The 20,455-nt window shown below is 44.5% G+C and overlaps 1 protein-coding gene across 5 annotated transcripts; it reads left to right on the top strand.

The window, feature by feature from the left end:
* Nucleotides 1-52: 52 nt before the first annotated feature.
* Nucleotides 53-20,335, top strand: LOC110526296 (E3 ubiquitin-protein ligase RNF166). 5 transcript variants are annotated; one of them, XR_005052186.1, is made up of 7 exons: nt 365-739; nt 11,576-11,732; nt 12,223-12,335; nt 13,873-13,987; nt 14,425-14,532; nt 16,357-17,282; nt 17,491-20,335. XR_005052186.1 is itself a non-coding variant. In XM_036980640.1 (6 exons), exons 1-6 carry the CDS (start codon nt 570-572, stop codon nt 16,520-16,522), a joined length of 729 nt encoding a protein of 242 aa, XP_036836535.1. In that variant the 5' UTR covers nt 53-569; the 3' UTR covers nt 16,523-20,335. The 5 variants fall into 5 exon arrangements, 2 of the variants coding, with proteins under 2 accessions (XP_036836535.1, XP_036836534.1); XR_005052185.1 differs by having other exon boundaries at nt 16,357-17,490; nt 17,623-20,335; XR_005052184.1 differs by having other exon boundaries at nt 16,357-17,556; nt 17,623-20,335.
* The last annotated feature ends 120 nt before the right edge of the window (nt 20,336-20,455 follow it).

Here is a 20,455-nt window from a genome sequence, read left to right as displayed (position 1 = left end):
AACACATATTTAAAAGAGAAAAGTACAACTGTAATAACTTAAACATTTTACAACACAATGAAACAATGTATTGTGGGAGTGTAGTTTGAAGCATCTGTAAACTGAGTTGGTGATATCGCGAACGAGACTTCAATGACCAGAAACGTCCTCTTCTTTGCTGAAGCTGTACGGCGTGTTCGTGAGAGTCGCCCTGAACTAGCAGCTGTGAAAATTCCCTGATCTTTTAATAATCTGGATATATTTTGGTTAGTTGTTTGTAAATCAAAATGATTTGAAGATCGAATAAATCTGCTCAGCGCCCTGTTTTTGTCCTCTCGTCAACCAGCACTGTCTTGTAATGTTTACTTCTTTCGTGCTTCGGCGTGTCCTCTTGTGTAGCGGACTGATGTAGTGTCTAATGTTAGCTAAATTATTTTACACAAACAATACATAGGTTGGCTAGCTTTATTCATACGATTTATTCACACGAAGCATGTCCATCGTGCACAATCGGTGTAAATAATCGATGTGAATACTCCCAGGTAGTTACAGTTATAGTCGAGAACGAAGTGCGAGCAAGATCCTCGTTCATGATGGCGATGTTTCGCAGTTTTGTGTCGGCTACTCATCAGCTCAGGCAGCACCAACAAAACGGGGCAGCTGCGGCTGCCACTGGCGAGAGCCTCGAGAGCCAGTTCTCCTGCCCAATTTGCCTGGAGGTGTATCATAAACCTGTCACCATTGGAAGCTGTGCCCACACGTAAGTTGGCGGATTTGTGATCTCTTGCTTCTCAGACAAGTGTATCTCACTTACAAAACAACAACGTGCTATTGTGTGTGTGTGTGTGTGTATATATATATATATATATATATATATAGCATATATTCTCTCGTAATGTTTGTATTGGTTGTTGTCATTTATCAGTCCGCTGGTAGAGCTGTCAAGCTCATTTTTGCTTGTCACTTAAAGTAACGGTTTTGTTATAAAATGCTTATGATTCACAGCAAAAATGCCACATCTATGATAGAAAAAAACTGCATTGACACTGGGATAGGGATAATGTTTTCGTTTTTCCATGGATGCCAACTTGCCGAAGGGAATGCAAGGGAGCTCAGACAGTCGAACAAAGCGGGCTAGGTGGTAGTTCAGTGCTTCCCGAAACGCAGTATCGACGTGAAATACTAACTAGGCTATTAGCGGATTTGATGAGAAATGCTGGACAACAGCTTTGTAACAATAGACATAATAGCTACAGACAGAGGAAATGCGTGTCTAACGGCTAACTCAACACAAATTAGATTAGCTTTGGCAGCCGATAGTAGGCGCTAGATGGTGCCCACGATCGGCTGCCTAGGCTAAAATGAGATGTGTTGTCGAAAAGAGGAAGACCGTTTTGTATACTTTTAGCCAGCACTAGGATATGTGGAAACAGCAATATTGAAATGTTGAATGGGATGTTTTGGATTCTCATGATGCTCATTGCATTGTTTGATTTATCATTTTTCTGTAGAGTTTCAGCACTTAGTCAGAGAAGAAGCTGATTTATTCATGACCCCCCCGCCCATGATTGTTTTCCCACCACTGCGTTCCACCATAAGCTTCCCATAATGTCCTTGACTAGGCCTCGGGCACGTGGGTAATGTAACCTCAGTGTGGCACATGAGAGTTGCCTTTTGATCCGCGAGGTGCTGCCTCTGGAACATTGAGCAGAGCTGGAACACTGAGCGGAGCTTCTGCCTGCACCATTTTCTCACTGTGATCAATTCACATTTCACATGTACGTGAAAAGTCTGCAGCTGTGAAGGGAAGCTCGCTGAATAGCGGTTGTAAAAGTTAGGTTGAGAACACGGCATTAATATGCCTCAATAAGAATAATTGTTAGAATCGTTTGGCCACACGTGTTTTTTAAAAGTAAAAACACATACCACAAGGTTGATTATTGGAAACCAAGAGGTCTGAAAGCTCTCCAGTTGTATAAGCCATTTGGAATGAGTTTTAAAAAAGCTATTTCGAGGAGCCACCACCAGTTATGGACCAATTATTGCCTAGTTTCCCTGAACTGAACATTAGTGAACATCTTTGTAGGGCTGTAGCCTAAGTAACGCTACCTGTGTTTTGTTTTTGTTGCCTCCTGTGAATTGCATTACTAGCAGTTACACAGAAAAAAGTCAAGATGGAGTCTGGGGGGGGGGGGGGGGGGGGGGACTTGATGTCCATTCTTCTGCAGTCATCACTGAAGATTACTGGCGTTTTGAAAACAGTCCCCTTCTATTCTTCCTTTTTGACACCTGTGTGTCTACAGGAATGAATATGTATGGTTGACTTGAAGCTGACTGCATTGTCACTCGCCAAACAAACCGTTCCTCCTGTCCTTTTTTAGGATTTGATTTGTGTGACAATGGGAGCTTTAATATGGCTGCTCATTTAAAGACTGGGCTCTGAGGTGTGTCTGAATCACATCTTTTTTTGTCTGTGTTGTAGGAAGTGGTGTCATGTGGGTCTGGTGGGTGGATTAAATAGTCTGCTCAATGTGTTGTTTGCTGTGTGGCTGTCTGTTGGCCTGTCCCACCAGCAGTACTGAGTTTGCTGAGCTGTCAGAGCAGCTTTTCTCTCTGTCGTTTGCCTGCTCCCTTCTAGTGACATACTGCTTTTCCGTGGCTCACTTCTATCTGACATGCATGTAGGCTAGTCCGATCTCTGTGAGATTGGCTCGGTGGATGTCAACATCTCACATAACCTCAGCAATGGTGTGTGTGAACACTTACACAATCCTCTTCCTCATCAGGAGTTATTGTCCAAGCAGATATCAACACCCACGAAAGTGTGTAGAAAACATGACATTGTGTATTATGGGCTAATACTGTACATTATTATATTTTGTGTTTAACGTTAATTCAACTAGGAGTGGTCATGTCGTTGACTCAGATATGACCAATGTCTCTCTTAAGTACAAAAAAAAAACGTTCTCTGCTCTGTATCCATACAGCATTGTGCCAGTGAGGGGCATATAACTCTCATTTGGGGACATATGCATACAGTCAGTCTAATTATAGAAATAACCACAGGGAGAATGAATGTGTTTTCTATTAAACCTCATTATTGAGGTCAGTGGTTCTGGTTGAACCCAGAACTGAAGGTCCTGTGCCATTATCCTGACAACACTTGAAGCACGAACTGTACATGGATGTAATCCAGCGGGAGAAGAAAGAGCTGGGGGTGATGGAATTACACACTGTTGTCATGATTGCACTATCAGTACCACACGCGCAGAGCTGAGTAGAAAAGTACACCTCACCTACACGCACAGTCCTGGTGCTGCTCATTGTCATGGTGATGCTAAAGGCCTACTCACGGCATAATAATGGCTGGAATGGAGTCAATGGAATGGTATCAAGCACATTAAACCAGGTGTTTGATACCGTTCCATTGACTCAATTCCAGCTGTTTTTATGAGCCGTCCTCCCCTCAGCAGCCTCCACTGACTCGCGGGTATGTATCCATGTGGACAACTCATTTTTAGCCATTGATCTTGGCGTGAGATTACTTTTTCACGTGTCTGTATTATCTTGCCCTGGACAAAACAGAAACTGCGGTCTATTCAGCATTGTAGACAATATGATTAAGATAGGAACCGTATATCAGTTTGTATATTCCAAATCCCTCCCCCAAAAGGACCGCTCCACAATCCCAACGTTATCTCACTCAAACTCTCCAGAGCATGCACTTTAGAATTCATTGCAAACCCCAATCTGTTAACCTCAGAGGCCAGACCTAATCCTTATCCCACTCAGTGGTACAGTCTCCATCTGGCTGTTTCAACCCCTTACCCCAATCTTCTCTTAAACAAAGGCAAAAGCTTCAATGGAGAAATGGGTGTGTCTCATACAGTGTGCAAAAGCATAACCCAGTCCAGTAACACACCTGCTCAAAGCATTTAGCTTCATCCCTCGTCTACTCTTCTCATTTCTGTATCTCTCTCCCTCCCTCCCTCCCTCTCTTCCTCACGTGGCATTGTTAGTGGGCTGAACCCGAGGCAGACTTGGCAGCCTGACTCCTACCCATCCCCCACCTCCCTCGTCTTGGGTGATTTGAGGAAGTTTGCTCATTGAGTGAGACAGAGGGAGGAGAGGAGCAAAACGGGCGCTTTTGTTCCCTCAAGGTTGTTCTGCGTTCTTATCTTCTCACACTCAGCTATGCAGCGTGCCGGCGTACCTTTCTGTGTCTCTCGTCCCATCCTCTCTCTCCACTGCTCTAGCCGAGCTGCTGCCTGGGAGATTGAACAAAGGTCTCAAATGAGAGCCTCGTACTGCTCCATTCAGGCCATGGAGGAGACCACTCACTCTAGAGAATCATTACATTCTACCTCCAACACTACTGTATGCTCGCATTGCTTAAGCATGGAGTCTCTCTCGCACACAGCCACGTACACACAGACTCATGCACCTGCTTTGCCTCCTGTGGCGTTGGCATGGAGCCCACTGTCACACAGTGGGTTTGAAGTCTGGCCAATATGGCTTTCCAGAGGAAACAATCAGCTCCCCACTCTGCTAAATGGGTGTGTGGGAAAGGGCAAGATACTGTGTAACTATTGTAGCTACAACAACAAAACAGTAGACTACTAAAGACTGTTGCCAAGCACGATTGGCATTGCAACCTGCCAGAAAACTGTTCATGCACTTTGTGTTGTTGCATCAGGATACCTTTAGCAGAACCTTCCCGTGTGGGTGGGTTGTAACCTGAAAGGCTGACTTAAGTGTCTTTCATTTAGTTCTCTCAGTACAGTGTCAGAATTGAGGGGTTTGCTTTGCCTCTCATGCAGACAGTAATTTGCAGAAACAGTCCTTAAATGTCCTCAGATCAATTTTGGTTCTTTTACAAAGAGCGGGTGGCTATTTTTAAGCCATTACTGAGTACTGAGACTGCTGTTCTTGGCTTCCTCTCTGTGAAAAATGTGTTTGTTTCACAACCTAGCCTACTGCTGGTTTTTCATTCCTAGTGCTCACACTATGATGTACATTGCACTACAGTCTACTAGGCTATATTGTAAGATCCATGGGAGCGATTCTCTTGCACATTGAATGGGACGACCACAAGCCTGTTGTCGTGAAACAAAATAGCTCGCAGAGGCACATGTGAGACGCTCAGCTTTTCCCTCTGCGCTGAGACGCAGTGACTTTGGTGTGACGGTGCGTTCAGAGGATGTCCAGCTGAGAGAACCTTGAGGTGTGTCGTGTCAAAACAAACTGTCCTCGCCCCCACCCCCTCTAACAGTGGTGTGTCACGTAAGCCATGTGTAACGTGTGCGCTGGGAGTCGGGTAGCAAGTTCAGGGAGTGAATCATTGAATAAATCAATTAAACCTATTACAAAACACGAACAACGCACAGACCGGAAACTGAAACAGAAACGCCTGGGGAAGGAACCAAAGGGAGTGACGTATGTAGGGAAGGTAATCAGGGAGGTGATGGAGCCCAGATGAGTCTGATGACGCGCTAGTGTGCGTAACGATGGTGACAGGTATGCGCCATAACAAGCAGCCTGGTGACCTAGAGGCCGGAGAGGGAGTATATGTGTTTCAATGTAAAGGCAGGGGATGTATAAGCAAGGGGTTGACTGGGATGGGCAGTAGTCTCCTTTGATACTGCAAGAGATCATACAGGCTAGCTCTATAGATTCACTCATTTCTGATGCTGGTTTTCTGTGATGTCAAGCCTTTTAATTCTGTCCAGTGACGTTACAGTGACAAGCCCATCTGACGGCGTGTGAGAAGAGCCTCATTTCAGCTGGGAACGAAGCTTCTGAAAGTCACATGTAAAGATGTTCTGGCATGTCAAAAAATGCTGAATGTGTGAAATACCCTCGCAAACCCATACCCTCTCTGCTCTGTTAAATCCAATTTGTTTATTTATTTATTTTATTTTTATTTCACCTTTATTTAACCAGGTAGGCCAGTTGAGGACAAGTTCTGCGACCTGGCCAAGATAAAGCATAGCAGTGTGAACAGACAACAACACAGAGTTACACATGGAGTAAACAATAAACAAGTCAATAACACAGTAGAAAAAAAAGAGTCTATATACATTGTGTGCAAAAGGCATGAGGAGGTAGGTGAATAATTACAATTTAGCAGATTAACACTGGAGTGATAAATGATCAGATGGTCATGTGCAGGTAGAGATACTGGTGTGCAAAAGAGCAGAAAAGTAAATAAATAAAAACAGTATGGGGATGAGGTAGGTAAATTGGGTGAGCTATTTACCGATGGACTATGTACAGCTGCAGCGATCGGTTAGCTGCTCAGATAGCAGATGTTTAAAGTTGGTTAGGGAGATAAAAGTCTCCAACTTCAGCGATTTTTGCAATTCGTTCCAGTCACAGGCAGCAGAGAACTGGAAGGAAAAGCGGCCAAATGAGGCGTTGGCTTTAGGGATGATCAGTGAGAAACACCTGCTGGAGCGTGTGCTACGGGTGGGTGTTGCCATCGTGACCAGTGAACTGAGATAAGGCGGAGCTTTACCTAGCATGGACTTGTAGATGACCTGGAGCCAGTGGGTCTGGCGACGAATATGTAGCGAGGACCAGCCGACTAGAGCATACAGGTCGGTTTAAGGAGGAAGCCTGTGTCTGTTCAGGGGGGAAACAACCATGAGTTCCTACTGTTCCTCTATGCTCTGCAGTGTCTACTTTACTGTAGTTCTGAGAAGTAGATTGAGCTGAGGTGCAGATGGCAAGGAGCCGACCCTGGGGCTTCTGTGTTCTAGTAGCACCTGGCTTCATTTGCTCTCATTAGTCTACCTCTGCAGCTCCTGAATTGGCAGCAAGTCTCTCCACGAAGGCTTCCTCTCCCTTTTCTGCACAGGAAATATGGTCAGCTCGCCTCATTCCTTCAGGGAGGGAGGTGGAGAGGGGAGATCAAACATACACAGTTGTGGAGCTTCTCTCCTTATAACACCATACATCATCATATAAACCATATGCATCATCAGCAAGTCGTCCCGGTATTCTTGGGCCAGGTGTGTGCTGCGCTGTGGCGGCAGACGATGCCATATGCCCATCTCCCCATTATAGCTGGAGAGGGACAATCTATCTATGTGTAAAAAAAATAGTGCTCTTTGGTGACTCTCTTTGACTCCTGGAGGAATAGGCCGTTCCTCGCCTGCTCCTTTAACACCTCCCTTGGGTAGCCTAATAATCACATTCCGGTGTAATATTCTAAATAGTAGCCAACTGCTTATCTTTTATCTATTGGCGAGAATGGAATGTAAATACTCAGGAAGCATATTGGGCCAAAATGTTTACGGCTAGGCAGTACAGGACAGTATTTCAACAACGCCATTTTCACTCTTGAGTGTTTGTCACTCCCATGTCACCACACACTTGACCACAACTCTTTCTTTAGCCCCTGCTCAATTATACGCAAGACGTGCAAACGTGTGTGAGTGAGCCTGCAGGTGGTGGCGTCCTGCTATCTCAGTGTTAAGTACAGTGGAAGTGATTTATAGTGTCTAATAGGAGGGTGCTAAATCCGGGCATCTTTAAGTGATGAGAGACGATGCTAGAAGATCACCTTTGAGGTGTCTTTCACTCCAGAGTTGGGCTACAGTAGGTCTGGATACTTACTTTGAAAGACTGCTGCTGCTGGGGTGCTTGGGACAGATCTGTATTTCACTGATATGGAGATACGTTTCCCCTCAGACTTGTATGTGGAGGAGTTGTTCTCTGCAGGAGAGGAAGATGAGCATTTTGAAGGGGCTCGTGTTGCTCGCTGCATGCTCTGCAGACCGCTGTAGTTCGACACTGTCGTAGCTCGCTCTGTCAGTCCTGTACTCCATCTTCTGTCTGTCTGTCTGTCCGTGTGACAGACCCGAAAGAAAGGATGGTGCTTCAGCACTGTGGGCTCTTAGTATTCATCAGTGCTGTTTGAATATGTGTGCTTTGTTCAATGCTGCTCCTCTCAAGTTGGCTTCTCTATTCTCTGCGACGGTATCAACCCTAGACGGTCCTTCATCACTGTCCAGACAGAGAGCTTTCACTACATCTCAGCTGATCAAACGGGTCCCCAAACAATCTCTTTTTTTACGCTTTGCAAAAAAGTTTGAATCCCTTCCTCCCACCTATGTGTTTTATGGATCTATTAATAGGTGTTTGGAAAAGTTTTCTGAAGTGTCTGGGAACATGAATAGGTATGAGGACAGACGGCAAACTTTATTTTTTTATCTAACCTGATAGGCGCCACACTTTGCAAAATAGACACAGGCTCGCACTTCGGACAACACCTCACGGAGCAACTGACTCCGACATGCGGGTCAGAAAGCAATGTGCTTCCAGTGACATTTATGCTAGCCGAGCCTCACACACACACACACACAGTAACATGTTATGTTGTTGGATCCTAGTGTCAGTATTGTAGCAATAATTTGGCCAACGTCTTTCATAATGCTATTGGTTTATTTAGGTAGTAGAAAAGGACGGCAAACGACTTGTACTGCTCCGATATTGTTCTGCAGTTCTATAGCCTACGCTAGCTGAGTATACCTTTTTGAATACGATGCAATGATTGCCCCAGAGAATATTATTACCAGCCTCATGTATAATTTCTCAAAGAAATGTCTTTCCAAGTATTGCGGGCTCTCTTGAGAATAGGTCTAGGCGTACTCACTAGGCCTAATTATTAGCATATTTGAATGTTAATGTAGGCACACAGGCTGGGCTTAGTCCAGATCTCAGCTCTACAGCGTTGTTTGGTGGATGGGAACAAACCGAGCTTGTGGATATTTGAACGTGTTTTGACTAGATTACATTTTGACTAAAATATTGGCTGTGTTTTTGAGGTTTCCTATGTGACTGGGAAGTAGGAAGTGACTCCAGAGGAGGTCACATGGGTCATGTAGCTGGTTGAATATGGATGGAGTGAAGTGAGAGATGTTTAGCTTATAAAACTAAGCCCTGCTAATGTGATAACTAACACAATGCCATTACTTTAATAGACATCCCCTGACGCTATGTAACACTCCACTGTGTTGTTAAGAGTTTATTAGCCACTTGATTAGCCTGCCTGAGGGCAGATTGCATGGCTTCTTCCACAAGCGGTGAGTTCTAGTCACCAGCTGAAAGAGAAGAACAGTGGTAGACCCACAAAGTTAGAACCAAGACTGGTTGTGGCTATGCAGGGAGATTTGACTCCTGGCTCCTTACATATCTGACCCCTCAGCTCTTTGCTCTTCACGCCCCTCAGGGGTGCGTGCTCAGTCCCCTCCTGTACTCCCTGTTCACTCATGACTGCACGGCCTAGGCACGACTCCAACACCATCATTACATTTGCAGATGACACAACAGTGGTAGGCCTGATCACAGACAAGGAGGAGGAGGTCGGAGACCTGGCCGTGTGGTGCCAGAACAACCACCTCTCCCTCAACGTGATCAAATCAAAGAAGAAGATTGTGGACTACAGGAAAAAGAGGACCGAGTACGCCATCATTCTCATCGATGGGGCTGCAGTGGAGCAGGTTGAGAGCTTCAAGTTCCTTGGTGTCCACATCACCAACAAACTAACATGGTCCAAACACACCAAGACAGTTGTGAAGAGGGCACGACAAAACCTATTCCCCCTCAGGAAAGATTTGGCATGGGTCCTCAGATCCTCAAAAGGATCCACAGCTGCACCATCAAGAGCACTGGTTGCTTCACTGCCTGGTATGGCAACTGCCTGGCCTCTGACCGCAAGGCACTACAGAGGGTAGTGCGTACGGCCCAGAACATCACTGGGGTCAAGCTTTCTGCCATCCAGGACCTCTATACCAGGCGATGTCAGTGAAAGGCCTTAAAAATTGTCAAAGACTCCAGCCACCCTAATCATAGATTGTTCTCTCTGCTACCGCACGGCAAGCGGTACCGGAGCGCCAAGTCTAGGTCCATGAGGCTTCTAAACAGCTTCTACCCCCCCAAGCCATAAGACTCCTGAACATCAAATGGCTACCCAGACTATTTGCAGTGCCCCCCCCCCCCCACCCACCTCTCACACCCTCTTTACACCACTGCTACTCTCTGTTGTCATCTATGCATAGTCACTTTAATAAGTCTACCTACATGTACACACTACCTCAACCAAACGGTGCCCCAGCACATTGACTCTTTATCGGTACCCCCCTGTATGTAGTCTCGCTATTGTTATTTCACTGCTGCTCTTTAATTACTTGTTACTTTTATCTCTTTATTCTTATCTGTATTTTTAACTGCATGGTTGGTTAGTGGCTCGTAAGTAAGCATTGCACTGTAAGGTCTACTACACCTGTTGTATTCTGAGCATTTGTTTTGCTTTTAATAATATTCTTCTCCTCTCTCTGAATGATGAGACGTTTCATGCTCAATTAGAGCTCTGTGTGGGCAGTATTGTCTCAGTATCTGTGGCTGTGCAGGCCAGGCCTCTGGGGACATAATGGAAACATCTACCCTCCCTCTCAATGCGTGGAGATCCTCCATGAACTCCAGGTAACGATTGGGCTGTGCTGTGGATGCTGTTAGGATGAGCTGATGGAGTCTGTCCCTCCCCAATAGCCTCCTCTCCTCCCTCACCATCACGCCTCGGTCTCTGCTTGGCTGGCTGCTCTCCTGCTCTCTACTATATAGCGGGTTTGAAGGGGTTATTTTCGGGGCTTCGAGGAAATGGTTAGTGTTATGTTCTCTCTTTCCACACCTGGCTTTTCTCTATAGTCTGACTTTTTTGAAGTAAAAAATTTGATCAACAAGATTTGTTGTTTTTAATGGGGCAAAGAGTTGCTGAAAGTTCTTTCAAAACAACAAATGAAGTAGCAGGTGTACGGATCTGGGGTGCTAGTAGCCACTCTTAAACTGCTACCTACAGTGAGAGGAAATACAGACTGGGTCAGGTTCAGAGTACACGTTGAAATCAGTCAAGTTCAAAGGGCACCATTTTTGTCCTCTGAAAACGAAGTCTTTCCCTACCCTACCCGCTTGCCTTCAGGCCGACAGGGCCATAAAGCATCCGGCTGCGCTGTAAAAATCTGCAATGATTCAGTACTCTGCCAGTATAAACTCCTGGCTCATTTGTCAGGGGAGGTTTCACGGCCAGCCCAGGACTGCTGACTCATGGCGTCATGGGAGGTGACTGGCCATCACTCAGCCCGTTTGCATGCCACCTCAGGGGCATTTCTCGGCCCCACCGTGACCCAGCGCTGCCCACATTGCTCAGAGTCGCCAGAGGAGATGATGATGGGTTGAATGCTGGGTCTGTCTGACTGTGAGTGATGCTGCCCCAGCAAATAGATACACCACTGCTCCATTGGCACTGAATGAGACTGACTGGAGTTCACCGTGCGGGCAAACCATGAGAAGAGGTTCATAGAATGTTATTAAAGCACACAAACACATCTCATTGAGATGACACACATTTTTCCGGGACACTCGCTCCGACTAAACGCTCTGATTCACTTTGTGTTTAGACTTTACGTGTCATTCGACTCATGTCCTGATTGTCAGTCTCTTTCTCTCAGAGTATAGATTATATTATTTGGTTCCAGTGCAACGACTGACTGTGTCTCTGTGTGTGTGTGTGTGTGTGTGTGTGGTGTGTGTGTAGGTTCTGTGGGGAGTGTCTGCAGCCCTGTCTCCAGGTCACCTCTCCCCTCTGCCCTCTGTGCCGCATGCCTTTTGACCCAAAGAAGGTGGACAAGTCCTCCAGTGTGGAGAAACAGCTGTCCAACTACAAGGCCCCCTGTCGGGGCTGCAGTAAGAAGGTGAACTACACTACTATGGCCTCCCACTCTGTCCAACACACATACTGTACAGACGCACACTTGGTGATACACAATACACTCACAAAAATTCTCCCTGCCCATTTATTCACTTAATAGCATGTCTTGCGCTCTCTCTCTCCTGTTCCTCAACCTCTCTGTATCGCTCTCCTGTTCCTCTACCTCTGTCTCGCTCTCCTGTTCCTCTACCTCTCTGTCTCGCTCTCCCTCCTGTTCCTCTACCTCTCTGTCTCGCTCTCCCTCCTGTTCCTCTACCTCTCTGTCTCGCTCTCCCTCCTGTTCCTCTACCTCTCTGTCTCGCTCTCCTGTTCCTCTACCCCTCTGTCTCGCTCTCCTGTTCCTCTACCCCTCTGTCTCGCTCTCCTGTTCTTCTACCTCTCTGTCTCGCTCTCCTATTCCTTATCTCCCTCCTGTCCTCCTGTCCTCCCCCTCCCTTTCTCGCTCTCCTCCTCTCTCCACTGGCGGGCTCCAGGTGTCTCTGGTCAAAATGAGGTCACACATCTCCTCTTGCGCGAAGGTCCAGGAGCAGATGGCCAACTGCCCAAAGTTTGTGCCTGTGGTCCCCACTTCACAGCCCATTCCCAGGTAATCTCTCTGAGGGGCCCTCAGTCGCTCCTGGAAGCCACGTCAGACACTGTGTGACATGGGACGTCAGGGTCCATTTGGACAGACTGAACAGATTTGAGTCAATATTTCTGTCCTAGCATTGATCTGCAGAACCACACTCCCAGTACATTTTAGCCCAGCGGTATGAATGTGTGTCTTTTATGAGTCATGCTCTCCTGTGGTGTTCCTGGCTCTCTGGGTTGTTGTGAAAACCTTTGATGTTCAGGGACTCGGGAGATGTGTTTTTCTGCTGACACATGAACACTTCTCCCTTAAGAACACACAGACACAAACACCCCCAGACACAAATGCCTACTTACAAATACCAGTACCGGTATAGGCATCCTTTGATTTTCACAGAGCAGCAGGGCACCAATGCCCATCTACACTCTTCCAAGTGTGCGTGCGTGTCTGTGCGTTTGTAAGCAGATGTACTCTGCCTTTGATGACGTACAGAGAGAGAGGGTGGGTAAACTGCAGTTAATTAGCTCTACAAAGAGAGATCTGTTAATTCCCTCACATCACACCACGCCTCACTCTGTCTGTCTGTCCATCTGTCTAGACTAGAGGGTATGTCTGTCAGGAGGGTCTTTCTGTCTGGAGGGTCTGTGAACAACTCAGCCAGAGGTCCTACTTCCAACATGTACTAGAAGCACTGAGTTACTAGGAAGAGTCTGAGGAAGAGTACTCTGATCAGGTTCTGTGACGTCCATAGTGACCACCTGGAACTCACGGGTGAACACAGAACAGCATATCTTGTGTCTTTTCTCGGTTTTCAAGGTTGTTGTTTTTACCACATTCCAAAAACACAATTTAACTGGGCGACGTTGCCAGCACCACCAAAGCAGAGTCTCATCTAGTCGAAGGCCCAGAGATCACAGTGGACCGTCTGCTGGTGTTGTCTACTTGTCAGAAAGTCATCATTCATTAAACTGTCACTTTTTCTTTTTTTTTTGCCCAAGGCTGAAATGATGTTTGGTTGGTTAATTTTATGGAGTTTCTCTGAGGACATTGCTGTTCTATTAAGTCTACAGTACAGAGTGCATCTTTATCGGCAAGTCAAACAGACATTTCCCTTTAGCCAGTAGACTGTGTCCTACCTGAGAGACCTGTTAACACTATGTCTGATGGGACTCTGATGGGCTGCTCCTGGTCAGCTGTGGAGGGTAGTGTGTGAATTGGCCTTGTTGTCTTGCTGTGGTGGTGATGGAGCAGTGAGTTAATGGACACATTGTTAAGGACCCTGTTCTACGGCTGTGTGGGTCGGCTAGCGTAACTGTCACTGCAGCACATTGCTCTCTGACCCTCATGTCCACACAGACCAGCTGTCCTTCTTGGTGTGTAGCTGGACATGATTGGCATCCTGCTAGTGTCTGGAAACTGGGCCTCAGACTTTGGGGTTATATTCACACACACAACAACACACCATCAGTGTGTGTCTGGCAACGTTTGTGTGCATACCCATGTTGTTTCCATTATGGCTCCTACTAAACGTGTGTTTTCTCCCTGCCTGCAGCAATATTCCAAACCGTTCCACCTTTTCATGCCCATTCTGTGGAGCCCGCAATCTAGATCAACAGGAGCTGGTCAAACACTGTATGGAGAACCACCGCAACGATCCCAACAAAGTGGTCAGTCTGCTATGTTATACCCTGAACTAGGTACACTGTCCTAGTCTGAACTAAGTACACTGTCCTAGTCTGAACTAAGTACACTGTCCTAGTCTGAACTAAGTACACTGTCCTAGTCTGAACTAAGTACACTGTCCTAGTCTGAACTAAGTACACTGTCCTAGTCTGAACTAAGTACACTGTCCTAGTCTGAACTAAGTACACTGTCCTAGTCTGAACTAAGTACACTGTCCTAGTCTGAACTAGGTACACTGTCCTAGTCTGAACTAGGTACACTGTCCTAGTCTGAATTTACTCAAGCATTTATGTGCTGATATGAAGTGTTATGCAACATTGATGTCACTGCATGAGAATACATCCTTAACCAACAGAGATTCTACTGCATTCTGATTTGGTGTACTGGTGAGGTAATGGCAGAGTTGTTGGTGTGCCTCCAGGTGTGTCCTGTATGTTCAGCCATGCCTTGGGGGGACCCCAGCTACAAGAGCTCCAACTTCCTCCAGCACCTCCTCCACCGGCACAAGTTCTCCTACGACACGTTTGTGGTGAGGATAAGGTTTGGGATCTGGGCTCTGTGTCGTCTGTTCTTTAGATAGGACTAGAGCTGTTCTGTTGCCAATAATGTGACTGTAATATCCTAGTACTGTCACTGTAATATCCTAGTACTGTTGCTGTAATATCCTAGTACTGTCACTGTAATATCCTAGTACTGTCGCTGTAATATCCTAGTACTGTCGCTGTAATATCCTAGTACTGTCACTGTAATATCCTAGTACTGTCTCTGTAATATCCTTCGACTGTCTCTGTAATATCCTAGTACTGTCGCTGTAATATCCTAGTACTGTCGCTGTAATATCCTAGTACTGTCTCTGTAATATCCTTCTACTGTCGCTGTAATATCCTAGTACTGTCACTGTAATATCCTACTACTGTCGCTGTAATATCCTTCTACTGTCGCTGTAATATCCTTCTACTGTCGCTGTAATATCCTAGTACTGTCGCTGTAATATCCTAGTACTGTCGCTGTAATATCCTTCTACTGTCGCTGTAATATCCTTCTACTGTCGCTGTAATATCCTTCTACTGTCGCTGTAATATCCTAGTACTGTCGCTGTAATATCCTAGTACTGTCGCTGTAATATCCTTCTACTGTCGCTGTAATATCCTTCTACTGTCGCTGTAATATCCTAGTACTGTCGCTGTAATATCCTAGTACTGTCGCTGTAATATCCTAGTACTGTCGCTGTAATATCCTAGTACTGGCGCTGTAATATCCTTCTACTGTCGCTGTAATATCCTAGTACTGTCGCTGTAATATCCTAGTACTGTCGCTGTAATATCCTAGTACTGTCGCTGTAATATCCTAGTACTGTCTCTGTAATATCCTTCTACTGTCGCTGTAATATCCTAGTACTGTCGCTGTAATATCCTTCTACTGTCACTGTAATATCCTAGTACTGTCGCTGTAATATCCTAGTACTGTCGCTGTAATATCCTAGTACTGTCCCTGTAATATCCTAGTACTGTCGCTGTAATATCCTAGTACTGTCGCTGTAATATCCTTCTACTGTCGCTGTAATATCCTAGTACTGTCACTGTAATATCCTAGTACTGTTGCTGTAATATCCTAGTACTGTCGCTGTAATATCCTAGTACTGTCGCTGTAATATCCTAGTACTGTCGCTGTAATATCCTAGTACTGTCACTGTAATATCCTAGTACTGTCTCTGTAATATCCTTCGACTGTCTCTGTAATATCCTAGTACTGTCTCTGTAATATCCTAGTACTGTCGCTGTAATATCCTAGTACTGTCGCTGTAATATCCTAGTACTGTCGCTGTAATATCCTAGTACTGTCGCTGTAATATCCTAGTACTGTCGCTGTAATATCCTTCTACTGTCGCTGTAATATCCTAGTACTGTCGTTGTAATATCCTAGTACTGTCGCTGTAATATCCTAGTACTGTCGCTGTAATATCCTAGTACTGTCGCTGTAATATCCTAGTACTGTCGCTGTAATATCCTTCTACTGTCGCTGTAATATCCTTCTACTGTCGCTGTAATATCCTAGTACTGTCGCTGTAATATCCTAGTACTGTCGCTGTAATATCCTAGTACTGTCGCTGTAATATCCTAGTACTGTCGCTGTAATATCCTTCTACTGTCGCTGTAATATCCTTCTACTGTCGCTGTAATATCCTAGTACTGTCGCTGTAATATCCTAGTACTGTCGCTGTAATATCCTACTACTGTCGCTGTAATATCCTACTACTGTAACATGAATGCACTGCATATCTCAAATAATCTTTATTTATTTGGTGTCAGGCATTATTTACTCAGTGGTTGACTGTGTGACTTTGTGTTTGCAGGACTACAGCATTGACGAGGAGTCATCACTGCAGGCAGCCATGGCCCTGTCCTGTCAAATCAAATGTTAAAGTGAGTGACCGTCTGACTCTGTCTTTGCAGGACTACAGTATCGATGAAGAGGCGGCACTACAGGCAGCCCTGGCTCTCTCCATGGCAGAGAACTGAGAGTCCTCTGAGTCCCCCATTCTGCTGTCTGGGGACGCACTTTCTTCCTGACACCCCACTAGCTCTCTTTCTTTCTCTGGATCCACCCTATATCCAGCCCCCTCCACTGTCTCCTCACAGGGAGAGTTTGGAAGGACTTGGCCTCGACTCCCACTCTGGGAGAGCTACAGAGGGCTTATCTCCTAACCCTGTCCCTCTATCTGGCCCTTCATCCACTCTGCTTGCCTGCTTAACCCGTCAATGCCCATTACCATTACATTATATCCTCTCAGCCAGCAGCAGCCTCTTCACTTCCTGTATACTGGGGAGGAAGGGAGCTTGGCCCCCCAATAAATGTTGCAATTCAAAACCACTGCAATGCAAAACAATGAGTGCAGCATGGACATTGTTGTTATTCTGCAGAAAGTATGAAGGTTCCCAAAAATAATGATTTAAGGTATTTTCTTTTACTCTTTATTTTTCACTGTTCAAATTAAATGTTTTCAAACTCCAGGAAAAAGCCATCTCATGACACACGTTCTGGTCAAAGTACCACAGATTAGTTCTGTTGAAGTTTATTCTCAAGTGCATCATTTGATGTCTTTTTGATTAAGAGGAACTGCAGTTGAATGGCTTGACCCCATTCTCAGTGTGATAATCTTACCACTAGGTGACAGTCTAGACATGACCAGTTAAACCCAGAGCGCGAGGTCATTCTCAGTGTGATAATCTTACCACTAGGTGACAGTCTAGGCATGACCAGATAAACCCAGAGAGCGAGGTCATTCTCAGTGTGATAATCTTACCACTAGGTGACAGTCTAGACATGACCAGATAAACCCAGAGCGCGAGGTCATTCTCAGTGTGATAATCTTACCACTAGGTGACAGTCTAGACATGACCAGATAAACCCAGAGAGCGAGGTCATTCTCAGTGTGATAATCTTACCACTAGGTGACAGTCTAGACATGACCAGATAAGAGAGTGAGGTCATTCTCAGTGTGATAATCTTACCACTAGGTGACAGTCTAGACATGACCAGATAAGAGAGTGAGGTCATTCTCAGTGTGATAATCTTACCACTAGGTGACAGTCTAGACATGACCAGATAAGAGAGTGAGGTCATTCTTACATCCCCATCACGACAACAACACACTAACATTTGCAACGCGAACCAAAACAAACTATCAAACTATCCCCTTTTGTATTCAGAGTTCGTGTGAATACTTGCACTTGTCACATTTTTCTACATAATTGAACTATAGATTGTTCTCATTTCACAGCTCAGAAACATAATTATAGTACTGCATTTATTCTTCACACTGCTGTCACTCTGCTGATATTTTTATGAAGCACCAGACAAGATAAAATATATTTTTGGAAAATGTTTACGTTTTAAATGGTGTACTAATCATAAGAAACATGTTTATTGGCGATGTGTTTGTTGTTTTACCACCTTTTTAAAAGTACCCATTGGTACTGCACTGCTGGCATCAAACAGTTGCTTGCAGGATTTTAGGGCCTATGTGTAATACACTGTCTCGAACACAAGAGGGCACCCCAGTCTGAAAATAGACCGGGCACAAGTCAATAGTAATTTAAGTCAGTGTTACTCCCTCAGTTTATACTCATGCACAGTATTCTGTTTGGTTTAGTGCCCACTAGGAGAAGTACAAGAAGTGAAATATTATGACGTGAGTATTGTTGGTTAAGTTTATCCTTGTGGTGGAATTGGTTGCTGCAACATAAGTGTCCAGTTTTATGTTAATTATTGTCTTGAACACCAATGTTGGTCTGATTAGTAAAATGTAAAAGTGTACATTGTACATTGCTACAGAATCAGTGCAATATTCCTAGGCCATTTACCTTCCAGGATCCACACTGCTCCTGTCTCAGTGGGGTCTCCCCAAAACCTGTTGGTCAGAGCTGTGAAAATCTGTTTGAATATACCGTACACATTCCAGTCCTGTTACAATCATTATGTTCCAATGGTTTGTTAAAGACATCCACTTTCTGATAGCACAGTAATTATTAAAGTTGGATTTAAACAAAACTGTGCAAAACAGCTGCATATTCAATCATATGATAAAAAATGTCTTTAAAGACACTTTGCTTCAAAGGGATACAATTATAAAAGTATGTTGCCCCAAAGTAGATGTCCAAATTATAAGCCATGTTTGAGTAGTAGTGTGCCCGTTGAGCTAGCATTGATCTATGGAGATTTAAGATTATGTTTTGGTTCACTCTGATGGATGCCTTATAGGAAACTGGTTAGATTGTATAGCGCGCAATGGAGGAAGGTATTGTGATTGTTTGTTACTAGACTTACTAGTAGAAGTATAATGGTCTGTCCATTTGTGTTTTTCCTTGTTTCCGAGGAGAACTGTACATACGGTAGAGAATGCAACATTTAGGTTTTAGGTCCCTGTGGTAACTACGAATGAGAATGTATTCGTTTTTTCATACGTTGTATATTTTCCACGGGAATGCATTGAAATATTGCACTTTAATTAAAAAAAAAATATTTAGAAAAAGGCCAGAATTTTTTTGTTTGTAATTTATTTTTATTTTTTTCAATATGTACATTTCATGATGGATGATAATGTAAGTTGTGGCTGTTTTTGTGTAAGAGTAGAGGGAATGTTAAGTATTATCTCAGTCATAACATGGTGATGTTTTGATGTACTGGGATGGTACAGACAACTTGTCTGTCGTTAATATTCTATAGATGGGTATATATTGCAAAACCAACTGAGAAAACCATCCCAGATGTACAAAAGTGTGGCAAACAACATTTGACCCTCAGCTTAGTCAAAGTGTTCCTGGAGATAATGCATCCTTATTTGATAGACATTGACATGTTATATTTTCGGTGTTTCCATGTATTGTACTGGTTGGTGGCACAGTATTGACAGCTGTAACCATTAGAGAGAAACTGTCGTCACCATGAGAAGTCCTGAGTTTCTTCTGGGGCAGCAAGGAATTGTTACGCATCTTTAATTGAATCATTTACTCAACCTTTTTTTACTACCTAATGATGCTCTTTTATAAATGTTTGTAAGGTAAATGGTATTCTATGTTTAGATCAGCGTTCATGTGCACAGCTGTAGCCTAATGTAGATTTTGTATGGAGTATACCTGAAATGTATACTTTTCACTCTTTGTGTATTGTTGCATCCATGCATAATGCCACTGTACTGTGCATCATCATCCCAGATGTCCTAATTGTGGTCAGAACCATCTCTGTAAAATAAACTCAATGTTGCAGGTACTGATAGGCCACCTGCAACAAAGACATACACCAAAAAACAGGGACAGAAAAAAAAAGGAAACTATTTTGTATGAACTTTGTTAGGTCATTTTTGTCAAGAGGTCCTTACTGAGACTGTCTGTTCTGAACTTGGTAAGGCTGACAGGAAATAGACTTCCATAAAGACTGGTATCACAGCAAGAGAAGATAGAGCCTGTGTCTCTGACTGTGTCCCCCAGGACTTGGCTGCCCTGGGAGTGTCATGTAATGTCACTCAGTCTAGACACAGGCTGATGTTGTCCTCCCCAGGGGGGTCTGAGCTACAGTCACTTGAACCAGGAAGTTTCCTTCAGGGCCACTGTACCCTAGAGACCCACCATGGGGCTTTGGCCCTACTGTCAGGGCCTGTGTGTGTTAAATGTGATTTATGCATTCTTGAAAAATAGTAATAATACCAGTAATAACAATGGTTGATTGTTAGCATCATCATGTGGATATTTCAGTTATAACACTGTTTGAACTTTAAGAATTGTATTTGTAGCAGATTTTTTTTCCCGCCTCAATAAAAACACTGACCCATCCCACTCTCTTTTTTTTCCTTCCTGATATGTTGTCGCTCGATTTTTTTTCATTTGATACCCCCACGACTTCCTTCACCTTGAAAGGGCAACGTATTAACTGCATGGGGTACAGTGCATAATTAC

Source organism: Oncorhynchus mykiss, chromosome 6 (genome assembly GCF_013265735.2).
Source record: "Oncorhynchus mykiss isolate Arlee chromosome 6, USDA_OmykA_1.1, whole genome shotgun sequence".
NCBI lineage: Eukaryota > Metazoa > Chordata > Actinopteri > Salmoniformes > Salmonidae > Oncorhynchus > Oncorhynchus mykiss.
Note: the sequence above shows the minus strand (reverse complement) of the source record. Positions and strands in the feature narration are given on the sequence as shown.